Below are 23826 nucleotides of genomic sequence, written 5' to 3'. Positions count from 1 at the left end.
TTTCCATGACTAGAGCAAAAGATAGGCCACGACCATGAGAGGGCAAGTAAAAGCCACTGGTCGGGTCTAGATCCGAAGAACGGACTGATATGACTAATTTGATTAGATAAGGAAGCCTCACTAATGAGTAGGCTCTAATCTGATAATCAAAATATAGATATATACATATATATCCTAACCAGGGGCACCAGCCCTAAAAGATGATCCCATAGAGTCAAGAAGCTTGACTCAAGACAGACATGTGAGTGTATTAGGACTGCGTCTGTAGCCACATAAGGTGAACTGCAATAATCTATGGATAGGACATGGCTCCTAAATCTAAGCTCCAACATGTGTAAGCAACACATGTTCGTCTTTATATGAATGCAATATATATATAAGCACATGCAGATCCTAATTGGGTTTTACTAAATCAATAAATATATCCATGTACATAATATATGTAAAATGAAAATAGAGCTCCGGACTCTATCAGGTACTATGCATATGATCCATACTTTAAGTATATAACACAAGTACACCGAGTGTTATATACAGTATGCTTCATTGCTCACCGGCTGCTGTAAACACAAGTACACCGAGTGTTTACGACTGCAGCACTGGCGCATAGCTTGGTAATAGATACAACAGCACCATCTGGATAGTGATATCCCATGAGGCGCGCATTATATCTATTCCGTGGAGCCAATAATAAGAAAATCAATAAAGGAAAATAAAGAACAAAATGATGTATGCTGTGCAGTGTGTGAATCTCTTATTTTAAACACCTATCTGGTGCCCCTGGATTCTAAGCAATTTAAATTCCCATTTATAATGATTTTAGCTCACAATTCTTCAAAATTAATAACAAATGGCATTTTAACAGAGTTAGGCAATGTTCCAAGAATTCCCCAGCAGAGTCGCCAGCCTGTGGACCCCGATCCGTGAGAGAGGCGGGGAACGGGCCCCACACTAAGTCTCAGAATCATCCACGTGAATGGAGAGCTCTACCAAGGAACTCTCGAAAGAATAATGCCCCTCACAGCATGAGTGGCGATACAAAGGTGAGATACCTCTCGATTCGGAGACTAGCCCAGATTCGAGGTGTACCTTAAACAAAGAAGAGTCGCCATCCAAGGAAAAAGGCAAATGGGCCCTGGATCCCATACTATGCTCTGTTGCAACGGATAACCAGAGATTATAAAAGAAGGGTTCGTGCCTGGTTACGAATTTGGAAGATCTAAAGAGCACCTCATCCGCCCAAGTGTAAACACCTGGTCTCTTATGTCATTTACTTAATAATTTTGAAGAGCTTTGGGCGAAAATCATATGAAATGGAAATGAATATCTCCGAGAAGACGTCTATCTAATCATGCATGTCTCGGAGATGAAATCAAAGGCACACAAGATAAAATAAAAGAAACATGTGTCACCTAAGCATAGCTAGGTTATAAGTGACATGCCTAATGGGTGTCTAAGTTCTGATGAACAAACACATGCATGACACACCAAAAAGGTATAAGGTCTGCGAAATAAAGTAAGAAAACACTGCAAAACATAGAAAATGACTCGATACCATACGACCCTAAGACTCTAATCTATACCTAGGCCCGAGTCTTTAGATGATCTGATGTTCATCCAAAGAAGCCTACGTATCCCCGCCTCCACGAGAATCAAGGCAACGTAGTTCTTCGCACCTATTCTAAGCTATGATGCCTAAGACATCTAGACCTCTATCCTAGACTCGATCTAAAAGACCGGACTAGTTCTTAAAGCTTCTTGTGTGATTATTTAATTTCCAATGGATTGTAGATTTTAGGACACCCTATATGTCTTAACTAAATGCAGGTTAGCCCTAAATTAATGCAGGTGGTTCCTATAATCTATGTGTAGCTAAGCTGTACGCCCTAAGGGAAACAATGGGATCACTAGCGTATCCAAGACTTAATCATCAGTCGGCGATATGAATCGCCAGCTGACTGGACGGAGGCGCTCCTATAACTCTAGGGCAAACTCCTAACTCTAACACAAACACAAACAAACCACACAACACATCAAAGACAAACTCAAAACTCTAAAACTCTTTATCTAGGACAAACTCCTAACTCTAGAGGAAGATCTTGTTGAAAACAAGGTTTTGAAGATTTTTGGTATTTTTTCTTAAAATGGGTAAATGATTTATTTACAAAGGTTTGGCTGGACCTGAGATAAGAATCTCAAGCTGCACTACGTACCTCGTGGAAGAGGATCAAGCCAACGTAGTTCGAAACAGATTTCCTAACTACTCCTAATGACTCAAGATTTTTGAGATTTTTGGTTTTTCAGATGTTTTTGTTGTTTTTAAGTGTTTTTGACTCAAGGGAGACAAATCATATCATCATAAGGGGAAGACAGACTCCTGATATCCCGCAAAGGTTGGACAGCATCCTATGCTTTGCGGAGGGAAAATGAACAGAATAACAACTCTGCAAGGGTTGGACAGCATCCTATACCTTACGAGAGCGGATAGAAAAAACACAAGATTTGATGAGAGGTTGGATAAAATCCTAACCCCTATGATGATAGGACTGACTCCTGAAAGAAAAACAGACTCTCTAGCTAAGGACAGACTCCTAGGCTAAGGACTGACTCTGAAAATAGGATTCTTAAGAAGGAGGTGCTAATGAGACAAAGCCTGTCTCCTAAAAGAAAAAGAGATAAAGAAGGGTGCTAGTGAGACTATCAAGCTGAGATAAAACTCACAAGTAATAAGGGAAGACCTTGTGCATATTTAGCAAAGGTAAAACATCCAGCCGGGCCGGACAGCTACCTAGCCCTAGGGTGCAACAAATGTGCAACCAGATACCCATATAGGATAGGGGTATGAAGCCAAGCCGAGTAGGGTGTTCTCCCAAAACCAAATGATACACAAAGAGGAGGTTTAGCAAGAAAATGAGACTAGGTAAGTCTCTTAGACACAGAGGTAGGATAGAGAAAATACTAACAAGGAAAAAGAGACCTTGTGCATATTTGGCAAAGGTAAAACACCCAGCCGGGCCGGACAGCTACCTAGCCCTAGGGTGCAACAAATGTGCAACCAGATACCCATATAGGATAGGGGTATGAAGCCAAGCCGAGTAGGGTGTTCTCCCAAAACCAAACGACGCACAAAGAGGAGGGTTAGTAAGAGAATGAGACTAGGCAAGTCTCCTATATACAAAGGAGAGGTATGCAACTTGGACTGAGCAAGTCCCCTAATAATGGGCTTGGGCTATCGCCTTCATCGCCCTTTCAACGAAAGGGAATTCTAATATCAAAGAATTTTAACGAAATCTATAAGACTGAGTTAGTCTATCAAAAAGAGAAGAAAGGGTTATCAGATAATCGCAAATTTTATTCTAAGAATAAATCAAGTGCTAAGCAAAGAAGAATTTTCAAGAATATAACAATCATAAAATGGTAAACAACATTAATTAGTCCAGACCAGCCGCTGGATAGCCTAATAAAGTAAAAGTAAACAATATCAAACACTTCTATTCCCAACCATACACATCACCCCAATATGGGGACTCCAATGAAATCAGATGATGCCAAAGTAATCATCTGATATCATATACACATGATAATATTCCTAATCCCGCCTTGAGATCAGACAGTACTCATGTCGATAATATCGAATAGAGTAGTCATCTGATCTCCTTCTTCATATTAACAATTTATTTAAATAAATAAAAAAAAAGAAAAGAATGAGTATAATGAACTTTGATATAATCTCACCTGAACAATCCATTTATCTTCAGAATCTAACTCAAAATTAGATAAGAGGAAAGAAGAGGGGAAAGGGTATTATCATAATCCAATAAATTCCTCTAAGGGTGAGCTTGAGCTATCGCCTTCATCGCCGTGCAATAAAGGAGATAACTAGAGACTTGGTTAGTCTACATATATATATATATATGAGGAGATAATCTGTAAAGAATATTAATGAGACAAAGAATGTCTCAGGGCTGCTAGCAAGTATTCTAACAGGACAGGAAAAGATACAGAAGTGAACTCCCAATTGAAAGTATTTCTACAAGTAATCGTGAAAATATCCTAAAAAATAATTTTATCTTGGAAATCAAAGCAAAAACAAAATAAAATAATAGCAATAAGTCACAAAATTCTTCATAACCACATCATCAACTACTATTTTACATCACAATCATATTTCCCTTTTTCTAACAATATTAATACTTCTACGTCTTGATATTTCCAATATAAACATTTTAAAGATTAGAACAAATAGAACTCAAATTCTTAAATATTCTTGGTCGAACCATAAAGAGAATAATGAATCAAACATGTGTAACAAATAATAGCAATTATAAGTAATATAACAGACCTTATTATTTCAACGAGCATCACCTACATTTTTTTAGAATTTATAGAACTATTTTCCCTAGTCAACATTATAATATGTAATAAAACAAATAAAACTCTCATGTTACCTATACCATGGCAGCACTGACATTCCTAAACAATTCTCAATAATGCAAAAATAAAAAAGGGAAAAGGGGTTTATGCAATTACTAAAACAAGATGATACCAAAATCAGCGAGCAAAACTGCTGTCATCAGTGTTCCCATGCTTTAATGACTACCAAAAGGTTATTACAATTCTCTAACAGGTTCATAAGCCCGACAAGTTTGTGTTGCATTATTATCTAAAAGAGGTAATGGGCTCATTAATCTCCTACAGCCATTTCATAGCAATGATATCAAAAAAAATTAAATTTTATACCTCATGTATGTTCCATTAAACTCACAAGCCTATAATCCTAAGAAAAACAGTACAGACAATAGCCTCAACACTTCATTTAAAAATTTTCTTAGGTACACAAATGTATCAACTGGAAAACCACATTTTTTTTTTAAAACCAAAATCATACACATTCTTATACACGACTGTTAATTCTAATATAATTAACCGTAAAAGCTCAGCTTGAATAAAAAATCATTTTTAACACAAACATAATACAACTTCATAAATAAGTTATGAAATGTGTCTTGTGATGAGCTATTAAAAATTTTAAATTTAATAAAGAAAATTGTCAGAATGTAGCTACACCTAAAAAAATTTTAATCAACAAGGGGACATATAATGATCATATAAGGCTCAAAACTAAACTGAATTATGTAATGACCTGAGCTGAACATAACTTGAACTAAGATTTTATTCATTAAAAATCTAATCCTAAAATATTTATTCTTTGTCATTTAAAACCAAAGCCAAAGGCTGATTGAACATTGCCTTCTTAATTCTGAACATCAAACATCATGAGATAATAAAATCTATACTCTAAACTTCAGATAGATCAAGTGTGAAAACCTCATCAAAAATAAAACTTTATATTAAGAAGAATTATTACGAATCAAGAAGAACTACTACAAATCCAAAATTTTCATAAAATTTATACAAGATCAAGAACTATCAATCATCAAATGACCAACACAAGTCGTACACTCATAAAAACAAATAACATTCATGCTTTAAAACATAATAATTCCGTAAATTTGTTAAATAAAAATTCTAAGACATCAGTTCTGTTGGAAAAAAAAAAATAGAACTAAAAGTAACATAATGTGATTCAACAGATCATAAATAAAAATCAATATTTTTCAAATAAGATAGATAATCACGGTAGATCATATTGAAAAGATCTTCACTCAAACTTATGCCTGAACGAATCAATGTACTAAAACAAAATTTTCATTTAAATATCTATTTCTTCTGCGAATTACAAATAGAAGATTACCTGATAGAGACTATAATCGAAGCTCGCAAGAATTTTTTTTCTTTTTTGAATGCTTCTTATAAATTCGCCTTCATACTCAATCCAGATCTAGTTTCTCTTTTGAATTCACAAATCTTTCTAGGAATATTCAGATCCTTGCTTCTACTGAGGAAGAAATTAAACAGAGCTTGCCGGAGCTCACTAGAGCTAGCAGATCTGTCTGGAGAAGAAGATTTTTAGTAGAACCTTGCCAGATCTACCGGAGAAGAGGGTAAGAAAAATACGAAGGTTAGGGATTTCAATACTCAGATCTACTCTCTCTCTCTCTCTCTCTCTCTGATGTTCTAATTTTTTTTTTTACAGATCGGAGAAAATGAATTCGTCGGAGAAGAAAACCGAAGGAATCAAGAACAAAAAACAAAAAAAAAAAAAAAAAACTAAGGCACAAACTAGGGTTTCTAAAGTGATAATACAGAGAAATCAACAGATTTAAAGAAAAATAAGAAGAAGAACAACGGAAATCCTACGATCAGAACTTAACCGGATCTAAGCCGGAGATCAATCGAAAAAAAAAAAAGAAATTAGGGTTCAGGATTTGGGGAAAACTCTCTAATTTTCGCTGATTTGGGGAAAAAATCAGATGCCTTCCCCTTAAAAAATGAACGAAATTTCTTACTTATAGGCAAATCGAAAAATTGATATCTGCACTCTAAATTGATAAGCGCACGGAAAAATGATATGGCGCGCCCGCCATCCTTGTCTTATTTGGCTCGAGTACGTCTCATTCAGGATAAACCACCCCCCTTTTTGTTTACACTAAGGACATTCTCCCATCTCGTTCGCTGGGCAAACGCGCTCGAAATTCGACGAAATTTTGCAGGGAGCTAGCTGGGACTCTAAACTAGCTTAGGGTGAAATTTAGGACCCTAACTCAATCATTTGATGAGGTTTTGCTCAAACTGAAGGGATTAGGGCACGGTCAAAATGGGGTGTCTACAGTGATGCCTTGGAGAAGAAGAAGGAATTCAAAAATTCCTTTTTTGTCAAGAACTCTTGAGAGAGAGATCGCACTTAAAGAAAGAGAAAAAAAATTTCTTGGGAGGAGAGAGAAAAATGACGAATTTGGATTTTTTCCAATCTTTTCTAGGATATTTTGCTTTGATTTTTATACAAAAAAAAACTAGGGTTAAGAGAGAAATAGTAATTTCCAATGTGAGAGCTCCCTTTTTGGCTTGTTTCCAATTTTCCCCTCTTACTTTCTTTCTTTCTTATTTCCAAATTGGATTTGATTCCAATCTTAATTTCTTGTCAATCAAGACATGCTATTCTCATTCCACATTGCTTCTTTGGAAGAAAACTTTTTTAAGCAATCATTCCTCTTTTCTTTCTTTCCTTCTTTTCATTTTTTATTCTTTTTATTTTTCTTTTCACAAATATGATGTCACCATTGTGACATCATCAAGGTTGGGTGCTCAACTCATGTGGGTCAACCATATGGGCTGCCCACCATGGTGGTTGACCCATATGGGTGAACCCACATGAGCTCCATCTTTGCGGGCTTTAGCCCAATGGGCCATTTCACACGGGTTTCGGGTTTTTCCGTAAAAAATCAATAAAATCTTTCTAAATTCAACATTCTATATATGGACCCAACCCATTTGACATTTATGGTGCATCCCTCACACATGATCGGACCATCTTTTTTGTAAAACAACTTTTCGGACCAAAATGCCCCTATTTGACTGTTAGACATTCAAATGCGACCAAAATACCCTCAGATTGGTTCACCCCTAAAGGGAAAAATTAAAAATGGAAAGTCTTTGTGGTCAAACTTAAAAAATAGAAACTTTTAAAATTGGGTCCTTTCGGTGAGCAATATTAAACAGGATCATTTGGTATCCCCTGAAAATACCCAAAATGCCCTCAACACTTAGAATTTCCAAATTAAGCGAAACTCCTGAGAAATTCTAAATTTAGCAGGTTTTTCAAAATTCAGGAAATCATTCATAATCTCTCAGACATATTTCGGGGATCAAAAGAATTACACAGGAAAAGACCAAATTACCCCGAGGTGCTAGAATTTGGCGAGACTAGGGAAAACCTTGAGAAATTCTAAAAATAACAGATTTTCGAAAATTTATGAACGGACTCAAGATTTCTTAGACACAACTTAGGGACTAAATATGATATGTTTGGAAATGTCTAAAATAACCCCGAAGTGCAAGACTAAGAGAAAATCTTGAGAGATCTAAATTCAGCAGGTTTCCCAAATCTTACGAAATTACTCTTAATCCATCAGCAGTACCCTCGAAATTACTCTACAACCCACATTTGTTGCTTCATAAAGAAGCCATGTCAAACTCCAAGAATTCCCTTAAAATGAGAGATTACTTCATTTCCTACCAAAAGGATTTACTTCTCGGATTCGGATGTTAAACGGATCGGATATACCATTTACCAGATTCGCATCCGCTAAGAGCCGGATATCTCATAAACGGATTCGGATAATATCCGCTTGAAACAGATTCGGATAATATTCACTTTAAACGGGTTCGGATGCGGACGGTAATCGAATTTCCGAATATCCATTTACACTCCTAACTAGAGGGAGATGGCTCGGGGAAGAAAAGGGAGGGAATATATCACTGCGCCTCTTTCCTAACAGGCACTTTCTAAGACTACACATGCCACGTGGCTTCAACAGATCCGTTGATTTGAGCAGCAATAACCCTTTTCTACTAACCCTACGATGATCGAAAGAAATCCCAAATCTAAAAACCCTAATTTCTTAAAGGAAGAAGCTTTCGACGTCTCCGTAACTCTCTCTCTCTCTCCCCCTCTCTCTACGTTTTTTGTGGCCTGAAACTTCAAAAACCTACGTCTCAGTAACTCTCTCTCTCGGCCTGAAACTTGAAAAACCTACGTCTCAGTAACTCTCTCTCTCTCTCTCTCTCTCTCTCTCTCTCTCTCTCTCTCTCTCTCGGCCTGAAACTTCAAAAACCTACGTCTCAGTAACTCTCTCTCTCTCTCTCTCTCTCTCTCTGTCTCTCTCTCTACGTTTTTTGGTGGCCTGCTGAAACTTCAAAAACCTACGTCTCAGTAAGTCTCTCTCTCTCTCTCTCTCTCTCTCTCTCTCTCTACGTTTTTTGGTGGCTGAAACTTCAAAAACCCTAATTTTTGTGTTTATTTCTTTCATGAAGTTCTTGCTGAGAAAATCGTTTGAAACCTCGAAATTTCTATACTTCTTGTGATTTTCATGTTTACACTGGTTCTGGGTCTCTACCCAATTCGAATTTGTTTGTGATTTTGGGAAATAGAACCTTGTATTTTATTTGGGGCTGATAATGCGTTCCGAAATTTCTATCTCTTTGGTGGTCGAATGAATAGAGATTTTGTCATCCGAAGAAGACCTAATAACCCATCTGCCCATTTCATGATTATTGATTACTAAAACCCTAAAAAAATTTAAATTAGCAGTAGTTGGGAACTGCTTTCTTGATTCATAATGCTTGCAAAACCCAGAATTTTTAAGGGTTTTTGGCACTGTGGGTTGCAAAAAACCATCGGTGAGTGTAATGGTATCATTAGGCATGTTGGAGTGTTGTACAGTTTGTTCAATGGTTTCTGTAACACGATTGAATCACCTGAACTCCCCAATTGGATTAAACTCCCTCGGAGTGAGAAATTTTATACAGCAGATTTGGAAGATGATTTTGTGCTCCCAACAAGTGGGAGCAATTTTCCATCTGGGGTTGGTAATTTTAGAGTTCATGATCATGAGATTGATGTTAGATACGTGCGTAGTAAAAGTGTCGATAGTTGTATTGATGAAATTAGTATGTTACTAAACAGTAGGTTTACTACCCCCGAGGCAGTCGTTCGAGCTCTGGACTGTTGCAAATTTGATGTTTCTAAGACTTTGGTTGAGAAAATATTGAAGAGGTTTAGCAATGATTGGATTCCCGCAATCGGTTTCTTTAGATGGGCCGGAATGCAAAAGGGTTATATACATTCGGCTGATTTGTACGACGCAATGGTTGACATTCTAGGAAAGTCAAAACAATTTAATATCATGTGGGTTTTTGTTGAGGAAATGTTTAAATCCGGGGGTTTGGTTTCATTGGTGACAATGAGTAAGATCATGAGAAGGCTTGCTGGTGCTGGAAGGTGGGAAGATGCTATAGAGACATTTCATGGTGTGGAGCGTTTTGGTGTAATAAAGGACACTTCAGCTATGAATGTGCTATTGGATACCTTGTGCAAGGAACGTAGTGTTGAGCATGCAAGAGAAGTGTTTGTAGAGCTGAGGAGTAGTATTGCTCCTAATGCTCATTCTTTTAATATATTGATACATGGATGGTGCAAATTTAGGCATCTAGATGAGGCTCAATGGAATATGGAAGAAATGAAAGATTATGGGTTTCATCCTTGTGTAATTTCCTACACTAGTTTGGTTGAAGCATACTGTGCAGACAAAGATTTTCGGAAGGTGGATGCTATTCTTGATGAGATGAAGGCCAAGGGCTGCCCTCCAAATGTTGTGACTTATACTATCATAATGCATTCTTTGGGAAAGGCAAAGGAAATTCAAGAAGCTTTGCAGATTTTTGAGAGAATGAAAAAGAATGATTGTGCTCCCGATGCATCATTTTATAACTCTTTGATTTATATTCTAGGTAAAGCGGGTCGGTTGTGGGATGCCCAGGATATATATGATGAGATGTCTAATCGTGGAATTTTTCCAAATGTTACAACATATAATACTATGATTTCTGCAGCTTGCGAGCATTCACAAGAAGTGCATGCTCTAAAGTTACTTCAAAAAATGAAAGAGAGCTCCTGCAGGCCTGATCTTAAAACCTACTCGCCCTTACTGAAAATGTGCTGTAAAAGGAAAATGATGAAAGTTCTTTGTTATTTATTGAATGATATGTTTAGAAAGGACATTAGTCTTGACCTTGGGACCTATACTCTTCTGATACAAGGGCTATGTAGGAATGGGAAATTGGTGCAATCATGTTTTTTCTTCAAGGAAATGGTATTGAAGGGATTTCTTCCAAAGCACCACACTTATGATATGCTAATGGAGGAACTTGAAAGGAAGAACATGGGAACAACGAAAGAATTAATACAACAATTGATGGAACAAGCAAAAACTATGAAACAATCCCGTCACCACCCTCGACTATCTGTCAAACTCCAGATTACATAGTTTTGTTTATCCGTTGTTGTTTAATTTTTTCCCTCTGTTATGCCAGTGTTTCACGGCATGGTATTATTTCCATATTGGTCTCAGGAATCAAGATCTTTGTATTAAGAAATGTATATAAAAGTTCAAATCTGCCCTATTTCTTCTTTGAGTTATGTATGTGATGGAATATGAGTATTGGAATGTGAGATTTTTTCTGTGGATGTATAAATATGGATGAAAATTATTGCCCTCGACAGAAGACGAATATGCACTATCAAATTTCATGAGATGTTCGATGCACCATAGTTTAGAACTTTACTGCAGGCTCTCCTTATACGCTATTGCTTCTCACTTTGAAACTTCCATTTGGGTCATTTCTTATATTCCCAATGAAATATTAGAGTAATTGTAATTCTTATGTAACTAAGAAATGTAATAAACTTGGGCTCAATCCCAATTCACTTACCAAAAATAAACGAATGTAAAGAACTATATTCAATTCCTCATTGAAATCATGTAGTGTTCCATCTCCAAAAGTTGGTCCATTTTGACAAGGATACGCTGGTTTCCAAAAGAAGTGCCGCATAGGATATAAAAGTTGGACTTACATGCCGACATAGGAATCAAGCAAAACCCTATCTGTTTCTTTTTGTGTTGTAGCTTTCATACATGTTTCCTAATTATATTTCTCAATATAATTTAGGGGAGTGATAAATCGACCCCCATATATCTTAAATCGACCCCCTACGTGTCTATCTCTCTCCTCTTTCTTTCTCTAACCCAGAGGAGAGAGAAAGACACATAGGGGGTCGATTAAAGATATTTGGGGGTCGATTTATCACTGTCCTATAATTTATTATATCATTCTTTCATGTGTGTGTGTGTGTGTGTGTGTGTGTGTGTGTTATATACAATAGAATAATTGCCATTATAAGATATGTCCTACGAAGATGAAGAAAATGAAAAAAAAAAACGTTGTAAGATATCTACATAGATGTACTATGCATTTGATTCATCAAGGTTGCTACTTTGGACATTTCAGGTTAATGTCTGATGCTAGTGCACATGCTCGTGACAAAGTATGTGTAGACTCAAGTGACCCCCTAAAGGCTTCAATACTCAAGAATAATCTCAACTGTCCTAACTCTTTAGCATGAAAATGTTGCTTCAGATACTTATTGGTTGCATCTATTCCACTTACATCACTCAGGGATAATAGTATCATCAACATAAACAATTAATAACACTATGCCTGACATTTGCTTATGAGTAAAATTGAGTGGTCAACATGATTTCTGCGGAAGCCAAAATCCATAACTACCTGACTAAACTTATCAATCCATGTATACAGACTCTGTTAAGTCCGTAAATAGCTTTCTTCAGCTTGCATACTTTACCAATCTCCCTCTGAGCAACAAATCTTGGTGTTTCTTTCTATCGGATTTCTTGGGAGGCTCGGGCTTGATTAGAGAGTGGTTTTGATGAAGAGGAATTAAGGAAGGTGATTTTTCTCATGGCCATGGATATGGTAGCCGAAAGGGGACAGATTGATGAATATTTTTCTCATGGATTTCTTAAGAGTGGTGTGATCGGCTCATTGCTCTTTCGAATCAGTTAAGCAAAGAAAGGAGGCTGGAGCTAATCTCATGGCCATGGATATGGTAGCCGAAAGGGGACAGATTGATGAATATTTCATTAACAAAAGCGTAGAATTAATTCTAGAGCTAGAAAATCTTTTGCTTCTGAAGAGAATAGGAAGGAGACAACGATCCCAAACGTTGTGGCTCAATGGGATAGAAATATCACTTTTTCCCACAAAATGGCTTCCCCTAGAGTCGCAGGAATTCAATCAATGGTATCTTGTTGGATGGTTTTTAGGGGGAAAGATAAGGAGATTATTGAGGGTGCCATTATTAATTATTATAGAAAGCTATATTGCTGTGAAGGGGGCTAGCATCCAAAGCTTGGTGTTTCTTTCTATCGGATTTCTTGGGAGGCTCGGGCTTGATTAGAGAGTGGTTTTGATGAAGAGGAATTAAGGAAGGTGATTTTTCTATGGATCATGACAAGGCTCCTGGCCCAAATAGTTTTACGACGAGGTTCTAGGCTCGGACTTGATTAGAGAGAGGTTTTGATGAAAAGGAATTAAGGAAGGTGATTTTTCTATGGATCATGATGAGGCTCCTGGCCCAAATAGTTATATGACGGGGTTCTAGGCTCGGACTTGATTACAGAGAGGTTTTGATGAAGAGGAATTAAGGAAGGTGATTTTTCTATGGATCATGGCGAGGCTCCTGACCCAAATAGTTTTACGGTGGGATTCTAGGCTCGGACTTGATTAGAAAGCGTTTTTGATGAAGAGGAATTAAGGAAGGTGATTTTTCTATGGATCATGGCGAGGCTCCTTGCCCAAATAGTTTTACGACGGCGTTCTTCTAGAACACTTGGTAGTGTGTTAAAGTTAATTTGATGAAGGTTTTAAATGAGTTTCAAAGGGGGGGGATTAAAAAGGAGTTTAAAGGAGACTTTCATAACGAGCATGGAGAAATTTCATGGGCATAGATTAGGTGGGCCTTCTTGGGGCCCATTGGTGAGAAAGACTCCAAAGAGGCGGAATTGGAAGCACTTATTTTTGGGGATCTGCCATGTGGACCAGATCTTACTTGATCACCTCATCATTGAGGAGGAGGATTCCCTTAATGTTGTTAGATGGGTGATAGAAAACTTCAGCTACCCATGGAAATCAGAAAATTGGGTGAGGAGATTCACAATTTGATTGAGGGTCATGACATTGAAATTATGCATGTTTAGTGATTCGCTAAGTTTTTTATTTTCTTCCACCCTAAGGATCTCTGGTTTATGTAGTTTTCTTGTAGTTTTTGCTTGGCTCTTGTTTTGCTTTTCTTTTGTTCTAAGATCCCCTCAGTCTCCTTGTATGCTCCGCTTTGCCCTTTTTTAATGTGTGAAACAAACAGTTACTCCAAAAGCTTAAGCTGATGGAGATGGCATTATTTAATCTTTTATACTTTAACACTCCCCCTCATGTGTGGCCCCTCTTTCTAGGGTTGGCTTACACGTGGCACATGTGGCCCCACTTTTGGGTTGACCATTGCATGTGGATTTTTGACATCAGGGAAGTTTGAACTTAGGACCTTTTGCTCTGATATCATGTGAAACAACAAGTTATTCCAAAAGCTTAAGCTGATGGAGATGGCATTATTTAATCTTTTAAGCTTTAACATAATGTAATTAGCATCCAAAAAAATACGAAATGGGAAGGGAATTCGTAAAAGAGAGAAACATGGCAATTGGCCTTTTGCAGCTGCTTCTTCGTCTCGTGATTCCCAAGGCTTTTTTCTCATGCTACAAATTGTCCAGAGGGAGAGGTCGGAAGGGTAATTTTGTTATTTAAAATATATTTTACTCGTTTGGGCATGAGGAATTATATGAAGTGGTTGAAATAAAGCAAGGTTCGGCATGAAATTCTATTGATAAGTGGGCTTTTAGTGAAGTTGTTATACTTTATAAGATACTTCATGTAAAAACCCATCTGAAAAAAGTTTGCAGTCAAAATATGGCACTTGTACGCATTGAGTTACAGTTGGAGAGAAAAATATATGGCATTGGGTTAAGACTCAATCCAACTATATGGATAACCAAAAAGTGAAACCATACAAAAGAAATTAAATGATAGCATGCCAACTAGCACATACCTGTGATTCTAGTTTATTTGGAATTGTCTCAAAAGCAATTAGATCAGCACCTGATTCTGCCATAATCTGAACTCTTCTCCTATGAAAATCTTTCAAAGTTTCCAGTGTAACTGCCTCGCCATAGTCACCACTATAATAATTAAATAAGTCATAAAGGAAAATAAGTTGAGTAAAAAGGAGGACACATGAGAAGCTAAAATGGTGAAAAAAATCCAGCCAAGTTACCTGTACTCGGAACCATCTGCTAAATATGCTCCGTAACTTCCTATCGAGGCTGCAACTAATATTGGACGCCGTTTCGGAACAGCTTCATTTCCAATGGCACACTCTGTACATCTCTCCCAAAAAATATCACGTGCCTCACATGCAAGTTCAACACTTCTCTTCAGTAAAGATTCACTTTCTTCCCTAGACAAGCCTTTAGACTCAAAACCTTGAATAGTAGCCTGCTTCCCACAACATGACCAGTCACCATTACAATGGGAAAACTGAAAAGATTGCAAAAGAAAAGTGTGACATGTACCTGATAGGATGCCGTGATTATGATATTTGCACCAGCTTCAAGGTAATCTAGGTGAACCTGTTTCATTAACATGTGCAAATAAAACATAGAATGAGGATGAGTTCAATAATTCTTCAAAAAAAAAACAACAAAGATGAAATGAAAAATAGAAAGGAGATAATTCAGTATGTAGAAATCAACAACATTTTACATTCATAGAATAAATTGGGCACTCAAATGGACCTGAATAACTAAATGTGTGAGACCGTTTCCAAATATCTGATTTGCCAACTTTCCTGACATTGAGGAGTGATTTTCCTTAAAATGGCAGTGAGGTTACCACTCTGAATGAAAGCCATATCATCTGACATGTTGACCATGTAATACTATGACAGCTGGATACTTCTATTATGTCTAAGACTTTAACTGATCATACAGATATGATACCAATATTATTATTGGATACAATGTGTTGGCTCTTTACCCATATGTTATGTCTTTTTATGGCTATAGCAACAATACTTTTAACACCCTTCAGAGTTTTTTACTTTTTTAATATGTAATGTGTTGAATAAGGTACCCATGCCTGTATGCAAATCTAGCCTTTTTGTAATTGATTAATCACATTTGTGTGCTTATCTATATCTTGGTATCTGTATTTATACCTACACATGATATTTAAATGTAGCATCAAAAGAGTACATTGTAAAGAATAGCATTAAAGTAATGAACTTTGAAAGATAGAGAAGACAGGAGAGGAAAGAAAAGTAATGGAGTCTAAACCATTCATACATCATAGTTGAAATACAAGTTGTAAGTCTTATTTATATGGGGCTGCTCAAATGACCAAAATACCCCCGACACTTAATACAACCACTTCTAACACTCCCCCTCAAGCTAACATGATCTACAAGACATGATGGTCGATTGTAAGTACTATGGTGAAGACATCTGCAGCACCTTGGTTGGTCCTGTCATGAAAGACCGGATTTTGTGATAACTTGGTAGCACCTTGGTTGCCACAGAATAACACATGAGTGTCTGACCTGACATAGAGATCCTGAAGAAGGTGTCTTGGCCATGTCAGTTCTGTAGTAGTTATGAGAATTTCTCTATACTCAGCTTCTGCATTTGATATGGGCATTGTCTTCTATTTCTTACTACTCCATGACTGGTTTTAAATTTCAGCCAAAATCTGGAATTTAGGCTGAAATATTTCGGTTTGGGCCAAGACCGAAACGAAATATGCAATGAATAGTTTTTTTAACAGGATTCTGCTGAAGTTCTGAAATTTCGGAATCACACTTATTTATAAGATTTCCACACTTATTTACAAAATATCCACTGAAATTTTAAAGACTTCCACCAAAAGTGCCGAAATTTCCACCAAAATTTTAAAAATACCGAAATTTTAACTTAATTTTACATGATTTCGGCCAAAATTTCCACCGAAGCCGAAATATTTCAATTTTGATGGTGAGCAAATCCAAAATTAAAAACCTTGCTCCATGAGACCAGGCAATCATTCATCACTATGCAATATCCAGAAACTGACCTGCTTGTGTCTGAGTCTCTAGCCTAATCTGCATTTGAGTAGCCACATATTTTGATTTTTTACTCTCTTATCCTGACCAAATCTATAGAACAATCCAAGATCCACAGTCCCTCTAAGATATCTAAAAATTCACTTCACTGGTCGCTCCATAAATATCCCACTAAGATCCCCATATAAAAATGTATTTTTAAAGTCAAGCTGATATGAGGGCCTCTACTAATTCACTGCAATTGAGACAAGTACATGAACGGAGTTTAATCGAGCAACTTAGGAGAATGTCTCAAAATGTCGACTACCCAGTCTTTACTTGCAACACAGAGTGGAGCTATCTCAGCACTCTTTACTCCGTGGTGCTATCTCACCACTCTTTACTTTTCCTCTGACGAAGTTGAAATAAATCTCGGTGTTCTGTTTTGGGGTGAAACATCGGGTCTTGTGATAATTTAATTGCACTTTGATTATCACAATATAGCTTTAAGCATCTCCTTGAAAGCATATGTATCTCCTGAAGTAGTTGCCTTAACCAAATCATCCAAGTACTGGTAGAAGCCATGGTTTTATATTTAGCTTCCCACTGTATCTTGAAACCATGCATTGCCTTTTACAGCTCTGAAACCAAAAAATCATTCAAAAGAACACAATACGTTGTGACTTATCTCCTAGTATTAGGATCTCCCGCTCAATCACCATTCGACAATTCAACCAATTTGACTTGATTCTCTTGACCGGGGCCATATAGTTGACCATCAATCAATTTTTCTTTTAGCATCTTGCACATGTTCTTTCTTTGGATCATGCATAATTAGCCTCTTGCATATGTTCTGCCTTGGATCATGCATAAAATGGCACACTTGATTCATCGCATAAGTGATGTTAGGCCATTCAAATGTCAAGTACTGGAGTGCACCAATCATACTCATATTTATCTAGGGTTCTATCACCTTCTGTCCATCTTGAATGCCACACATCTTATTGTAAATTGCATGTGTCGTAATAGTCTTGCAATCCGACATATGAAACCCTAAGATCCACATCATACTTTTTCTATGTCTGATTCTTTCCATTCTTTGTTCTTTCCACTTCAATACCAAGAAAGTAGTGAAATCTCCATGATCCTTCATGTTAGAGTTTTCTTTAAGCCAACTTTTTAGCTTATCAATAATGATAGCATCAACATAAACTAATATGAGAACCATACCTGATCTATTGTGTCTAGAAAACGATAAAGTGTCACATACACTTCTCTTGTATCCACGTATCTGAAAATCTTGCTCCAGCCTTTCAAACTATGTTCTAGGCCTGCTTTAGAGCATAAGTTGTTTTCTTATGTCTGTCCACATATGTATCTTTGTTATTTTCTTCAAAACCTTCTGGATGCTCCATGTAGAGTTTCTCCTTGAGGTGAAGTCACTTCGTTTCTTTTTGTCCAAGCCACTTCTCTTGTAGTTTTTTGTCCATGCAAGAATGCATTTTCCACATCCATCTGATTCTAGCATCTGCTTGAAAATGTTAGCTAGAGCTATGACTGATCCTACTTCAGTTGCTTTGACTACAAGAGTGCAAGCCACACGAGTCTAGATTTGAATCTATCCAGTGTTCCATCAAATTTCTGCTCTATCGTATACATCCATTTGCATCCCACAACATTCTTATCTATGGAATGAGCCACTACTTGCCAAGTGGCATTTATGTAAAATGCTCTATCGTATACATCCATGTGCATCCCTCAACATTCTTATCTATGGGATGAACCACCTCTTGCCAAGTGGCATTTATGTAAAACAATTACTTCTTCTTGCATAGCACCGATCCACTTCTCATCTGTCACAATTTCTTCAAAGGAAGAAGGCTTGACTGATGATGAGCTGCTAAATTGCACATTCAAAGCGTGATAATGTTTGTGATGACATGTATAATAATTTTGATAAGAATACATAAGACTTGTGCTATTAGACACCGCAAGTGAAGCAAAAGGAGGCATAGAAATGGTTTCTGATTGCCCCTTAATACTCAACTCAACTCAACTCAACAAAGCCTTTGTCCCAAATTAGTTGGGGTCGGCTAAATGAATCCTTTAGAAAAAATTCATGAAGAAGGTAAAAGGAATCTACCCGGCTCTAATCCTGGTTCTAGTTGGGTTCTTGTACGTGGATCATTTTCTTCCATTCTATCCTATCCAAGGTCAAGTTCTCTGTTATGTTCCTAGCTATCAAGTCTTTCCTCAATATTTCTACCCAAGTTGTTTTCGGTCTGCGCCTACCTCTTTTTACTCCATCAATTTGGCACGAGTCGCCTCTTCTCACCGGAGCATCCAAAGGCCTACGTTGGATATGTCCAAACCATCTTAAGCGGTGCTCTCTCATCTTCTCCTCAATTGGAACCACCCCCACCTTTTTACGAATGTCTTCATTTTTAATTCTATCTAGCCTTGTGCGGCCGCACATCCATCTAAGCCTTCGCATCTCCGCTACACTCATCTTATGCACATGCAGCTTCTTGGTGGCCCAACATTCTGAGCCGTACAGCATGGCTGATTGCCCCTTAATCTCACGACTAATTAGAGGATAATCATAACAATTAAGCTCATCAAACGTAATATGGCGTGAGATTAAAACCTTGTTTGCAGATAATTAATTACACTGATATCTAACCTGCTCATCGCTATAACAAATGAAGATGCATGGCCTTTGGAGAGAACTTTTGGCTCGTGTCAAGGACTTGTACATAACACAAACAACCCCATGATCTGATGAATGAGTAATTTGAAAATTTTCAATTCATATTTTGAAACGCTGACATCTATGGGTGATGGCACCATGTTAATAACATGAGTAGCGGTGAGAAAAGTGTCTCTACAGAGGTGCTTGGGAGCACTAGAGTGAAACATTGCAGATGCCAGCCTTAGTGATGTGCTGATTATGGTGCAACAATTATTTTGACATAAAAGGGTATGAACTTCTATGAAGTTTGTCTAAGATGCTATAAATCATCTTTCAAACCTTTTTTCTGAGCCAGATACTCTTTTTCAAGAAGCTATCTTCTTTTCATCCAGATCTCAGAATCTCCAAAGACCCTTAGTTAGCATAATGTTTTTTACTCCAACGAATCATCATCTTGCAGATGTAGTGGAGGTTGTCCGGGACTCCGGATAGAGATAAAAGCAACCATAAACCCAACTTTCCTGTTTTCAGGCCTCCATCTGGTTAAGGACCAATACCTCAAAGCTGTGGGATTCCTCCCACAACTTGATATATACCTTTGAATCATGTTCTTTGACTTCCAAATCTTAGGATTTCTCCCACAACTTGATATATATACCTTTGAATCATGTGCCTTGATGTCTAAATCCTACCATCCATCATGCTTGTGTCCTTACCACTCTTTAGTTCCAATTGCCAGATTTGGGTTTATTATAAAGTATATACTATCAACATATTTCTCTAACAAATGAGTGACATCTTTTGTCATTCTTTATGAAACTTCTTGGATTGTTGATATATGTGCTATCAACCATCGGTTACGAATCAGGTATGGGAGATGATTTTTTCGCGCCCCCCCCCCCCTCTCTAACGTGAATTGTGGGCTGACATTAACGCTTTCTGACGTCAAATCATGCTAAAAGGGGGCGCATAATCCTACAGGGGGGCGAAAAAATCATCTCCCATTCTTTAATCTCATAGATCAATTGTATGTAATCACGGTTGATGGCATATACCTCACAATTTCGTGTCCAAGATCTGCATCGATTTCTTTTTGCTTTGGTCAATTTTTCTTCCTGATGTTTTGCCCCATGCATTAAAGAAAAAGCTTGTGTCAGTCTCAATTTATGTCAGAATATTTTTTACCTTGGTTTTACTCTATTGGATTTATGCCAAGAGATGCAACAAGAATCTAATGCGAATACCTTGCTATGGTCCCTTAGGTTCGTGCTTTTCTTATTACTGCATTCTCTTTTTGGCATCACAGATTTGGTCATGCCAACTATGGTCATAGTTAATAATCTTGTTTTAACTAATTTGATTCTCTATCTGTAATGCAGCTCCAAAACCAATGGTATGCCATACTTGTTAGGGAAGCATAAATACTTGCCGCTTTGTTAAATTAATAAAATTTCTTCTTGTTAGGGCTGATTGCAAACGGGTCTACCAGGTTAAATACAAGTCCAATGCTATGATTTACTCTAACGCTATTATTTACCCGACATTTTGAATTTATTGCTGACAAGAGTGTTGACTCGTGTCAACACTGACTCGCATGTCTACACGTGTCAACAAGCCTTTCTACAAATGTAAACGTACTGCTAGAATTGCCAACTTATTGTGGGCATGCCAAAATATTTTTATGCCGTATCAAGTGTAAAATATTTACTTTTAATCCTATTAATTAAATACCATACGAACTCACCCTTTTATTATTAACTATTCTATAATTAATATTTTTGTACCTCAAAGTCTTGTAATATTATGTTCATTGTTGCATATTGGTGTCTCTTTTCCACTGCAAATTGAAAACTGAAGAGAACTAGAGAAGTTGTGCTTTCACGGGGTGTTGAAGAGATGTCTGCAATTATAGCTTAACATTGATGAATGCATTGTTATCTGATTATCTCATGTTTGTTTTAGACTTGTAGATTTCTTAGTCCACTTCTGTCATGGCAACACTGAAAGAGATCCTTACCCGGCGTCCCGTAGCCGCCACAATCCGGCTCACTGTCCCGGCCGGCGGAGCACGGCCTGCGCCCCCCGTCGGACCCGCCCTCGGTCAGTATCGGCTCAATCTAATGGCCTTCTGCAAGGACTTCAACGCCCGCACCCAGAAGTACAAGCCCGACACTCCCATGGCTGTCTTAATTACTGCATTCAAAGACAACACCTTCGAATTCACTGTCAGGTCCCCCTCCGTCACTTGGTACCTCAAAAAGGCTGCTGGCATCGACTCCGGCAGCAGCCGACCCGGCCACATTGTCGCCTCCACCATCACCCTCAAACACATCTACGAGATCGCCAAGGTAAAGCAATCCGACCCTTATTGTCAGTACATGTCCTTGGAATCAATCTGCAAGTCCATCATTGGGACTGCTAACACCATGGGGATCAAGGTCGAGAATGAACTCGATTGATCCTTATGTAAGCAATTCTTCGTTTTTTTTATTCGCTTATTGGTAACAAAGTTTTGTGGTCCTCTGATGATTTTGTACTCATATCTGATTGTGTTTCTATTAGATATCAATGATTTCCTTGAATGTTTCTGATTTCTGTAAAAAAAATCTGAACTTAGTTTGTTCTTAGTTTCTTTATTGAATACTACATTTATCTTGTTGTGGATTTATGATTGCTAATTGGTAAATTTATATGCATGTATATTTATAGACGTACATCTAGCCTTCCCAGACCCCGCAATGGTGGGAAGCCTCGTGCACTGTGCCGCTCTATATTTATAGACGTGTCTCACTCGACATGTGAATCTGTGTCCACAGATAATAGCTCCATAGAACAATTGAGCGTTACAAAACTCGATTAGTGGTAAAGGGGATTTAATTAAAAGCATAGATTATTTGATATGTTTATCCTATTGGTGAAAGCTAGCATTATTTTGATTCATCCTTGCTAGGGGAAATACTTATATTCAAGCCTTTCACCAAATGGATGCGAAATTTGCCTTCGTGAGAAAATAAACGAAAGAAGTTTTTATGTAATAACCAACTAGATTGCAAACAACACATGGCAGAAGCCATGTCTATAAATCGAAGACAGCAGGCAAGCACCTAGGCCCTGGATAGAAGGCCTTGAAGAACAAGGGATGCATAAATGCATATCAGACAATACTGTATTTGCCAGGAAAACTAAATGTGGTCTTGTTTCTTATTGATAATGCTGAAAGCAAAGATAGAAGACAAAAATAAAGCATGATTTAATACTAAAGATCTTGGTTCTCTTTAATATTCCTGGGAATAGAAGTGGAAAGAACACCACAAAGCATTTTCTGTTACATAAAATGCCAGAAATAAAATCCTTTTATTCTCTTATGTTATATAGCATATGTGTTGTGTTTATCACTTTATCTTTGAATAATTGTATTTTGAAGATTATTAGTAGTTCACTTATTAGTCATACTCTGGTAATTTTGTGTAATACACCCTATTTAATAAAATTGAGGTTGTGAATCTGATGCAAGAGCATCCCCTGCGATTCACTACATCAGCCGATATGTTTCCTTAGCATAGGTTTGTTCCATTTGTTCATTTACACATGTAGTGGTAATTTTGTGGTCTTTCATGTCTTTTACTCATTTGTCACTAAGCAAGGGTGTAGAGGACCTTGTAGGTCTTTGTAGCCTTCTTAGGGGTAGTTTGGTTTGTTGACCGTATTAGTAGTGGTTTTTTGGTCTTTTGGTTAAGTGAGCGGCAATTTAGCCCATTTACATTGTAAGGGCCTATAAAAGCCCATTTTTCCCACCAATTTGTGATTAGCTCACTTATATTTTGGAGACTTTGGGAATTTTGGCTTTGGTAGCTAGATTGGATCTAGCAAAATTATCATTTTGGAGGACCCCCACCCCCCCACACACACACATAAATTTCACTAAAGAGGAGAAGGCTTCTTGAGCTTGAAGATCAAATTCTCCTCTCTTCCTCATCAATTCCTTGTGTTGCAAGGATTTTCAGCTCAATACTTCAGCTAGGCCTTGGTTTGCGTAAATAGGTTGTGTTCCAGAAGTTGCTGAAATAAGATCCATCTACTGTTCGTGCAAGGTGCTGATGAATCCTCTGGCTTCCAAAACATGAAGGAGATTCAAACTATGTAAGCCTATCTTAAAGTGATGCTCATGATGCTAATTGATGGAACTTCGTGGTCAATCTTCTCCTCAGGTACAGATCCGTGAGCATGCTACATATCGTCAAATTCGATGAAAATTTGGATGAGGTTTTCGATCGGAAACACTAAGAATTGAAAGTTGCATGACAACAAAGCTCATTCTTGTGAGCTTGTTTCCATGTACTCGACATTAATTGGTTTTCCCTTCTCACTCTTTTTTTTCTGATTCCAACACCTAGATGTAGCCTGAAATTACAGATCAAGAAGCTTTATAACCTGCTGTTGGCAAATATATAATTTCTGCTGTTATTGTTAT

The 23826-nt window shown here is 37.5% G+C and overlaps 3 protein-coding genes across 3 annotated transcripts; 2 read left to right on the top strand and 1 right to left on the bottom strand.

Moving 5' to 3' along the window:
* Window positions 1–8489: 8489 nt before the first annotated feature.
* On the top strand, window positions 8490–22021 carry MRPL11 (mitochondrial ribosomal protein L11). The gene is made up of 2 exons (XM_077389242.1): window positions 8490–8833; window positions 21318–22021. Exon 2 carries the CDS (start codon window positions 21347–21349, stop codon window positions 21812–21814), a length of 468 nt encoding a protein of 155 aa, XP_077245357.1. The 5' UTR covers window positions 8490–8833; window positions 21318–21346; the 3' UTR covers window positions 21815–22021.
* On the top strand, window positions 8857–11098 carry LOC143885192 (Pentatricopeptide repeat (PPR) superfamily protein). Its single transcript, XM_077389241.1, has one exon. The coding sequence runs from the start codon at window positions 9240–9242 to the stop codon at window positions 10944–10946; it is 1707 nt and encodes a 568-aa protein (XP_077245356.1). The 5' UTR covers window positions 8857–9239; the 3' UTR covers window positions 10947–11098.
* Window positions 14594–15274, bottom strand: LOC143885191 (homocysteine S-methyltransferase 2-like). Its single transcript, XM_077389240.1, has 3 exons — window positions 15162–15274; window positions 14864–15084; window positions 14594–14768 (listed from the first exon to the last, which is right to left on the bottom strand). Exons 1-3 carry the CDS (start codon window positions 15246–15248, stop codon window positions 14609–14611), a joined length of 468 nt encoding a protein of 155 aa, XP_077245355.1. The 5' UTR covers window positions 15249–15274; the 3' UTR covers window positions 14594–14608.
* Window positions 22022–23826: the final 1805 nt, after the last annotated feature.

This window comes from Tasmannia lanceolata, unplaced genomic scaffold (assembly GCF_043159265.1).
Source record: "Tasmannia lanceolata isolate RefF3 unplaced genomic scaffold, GAP_Taslan_0.1 ptg000008l, whole genome shotgun sequence".
Classification (NCBI taxonomy): domain Eukaryota; kingdom Viridiplantae; phylum Streptophyta; class Magnoliopsida; order Canellales; family Winteraceae; genus Tasmannia; species Tasmannia lanceolata.
The sequence above is the reverse complement of the archived record's forward strand: the minus strand, read 5'-3'. Positions and strand labels throughout refer to the sequence as shown.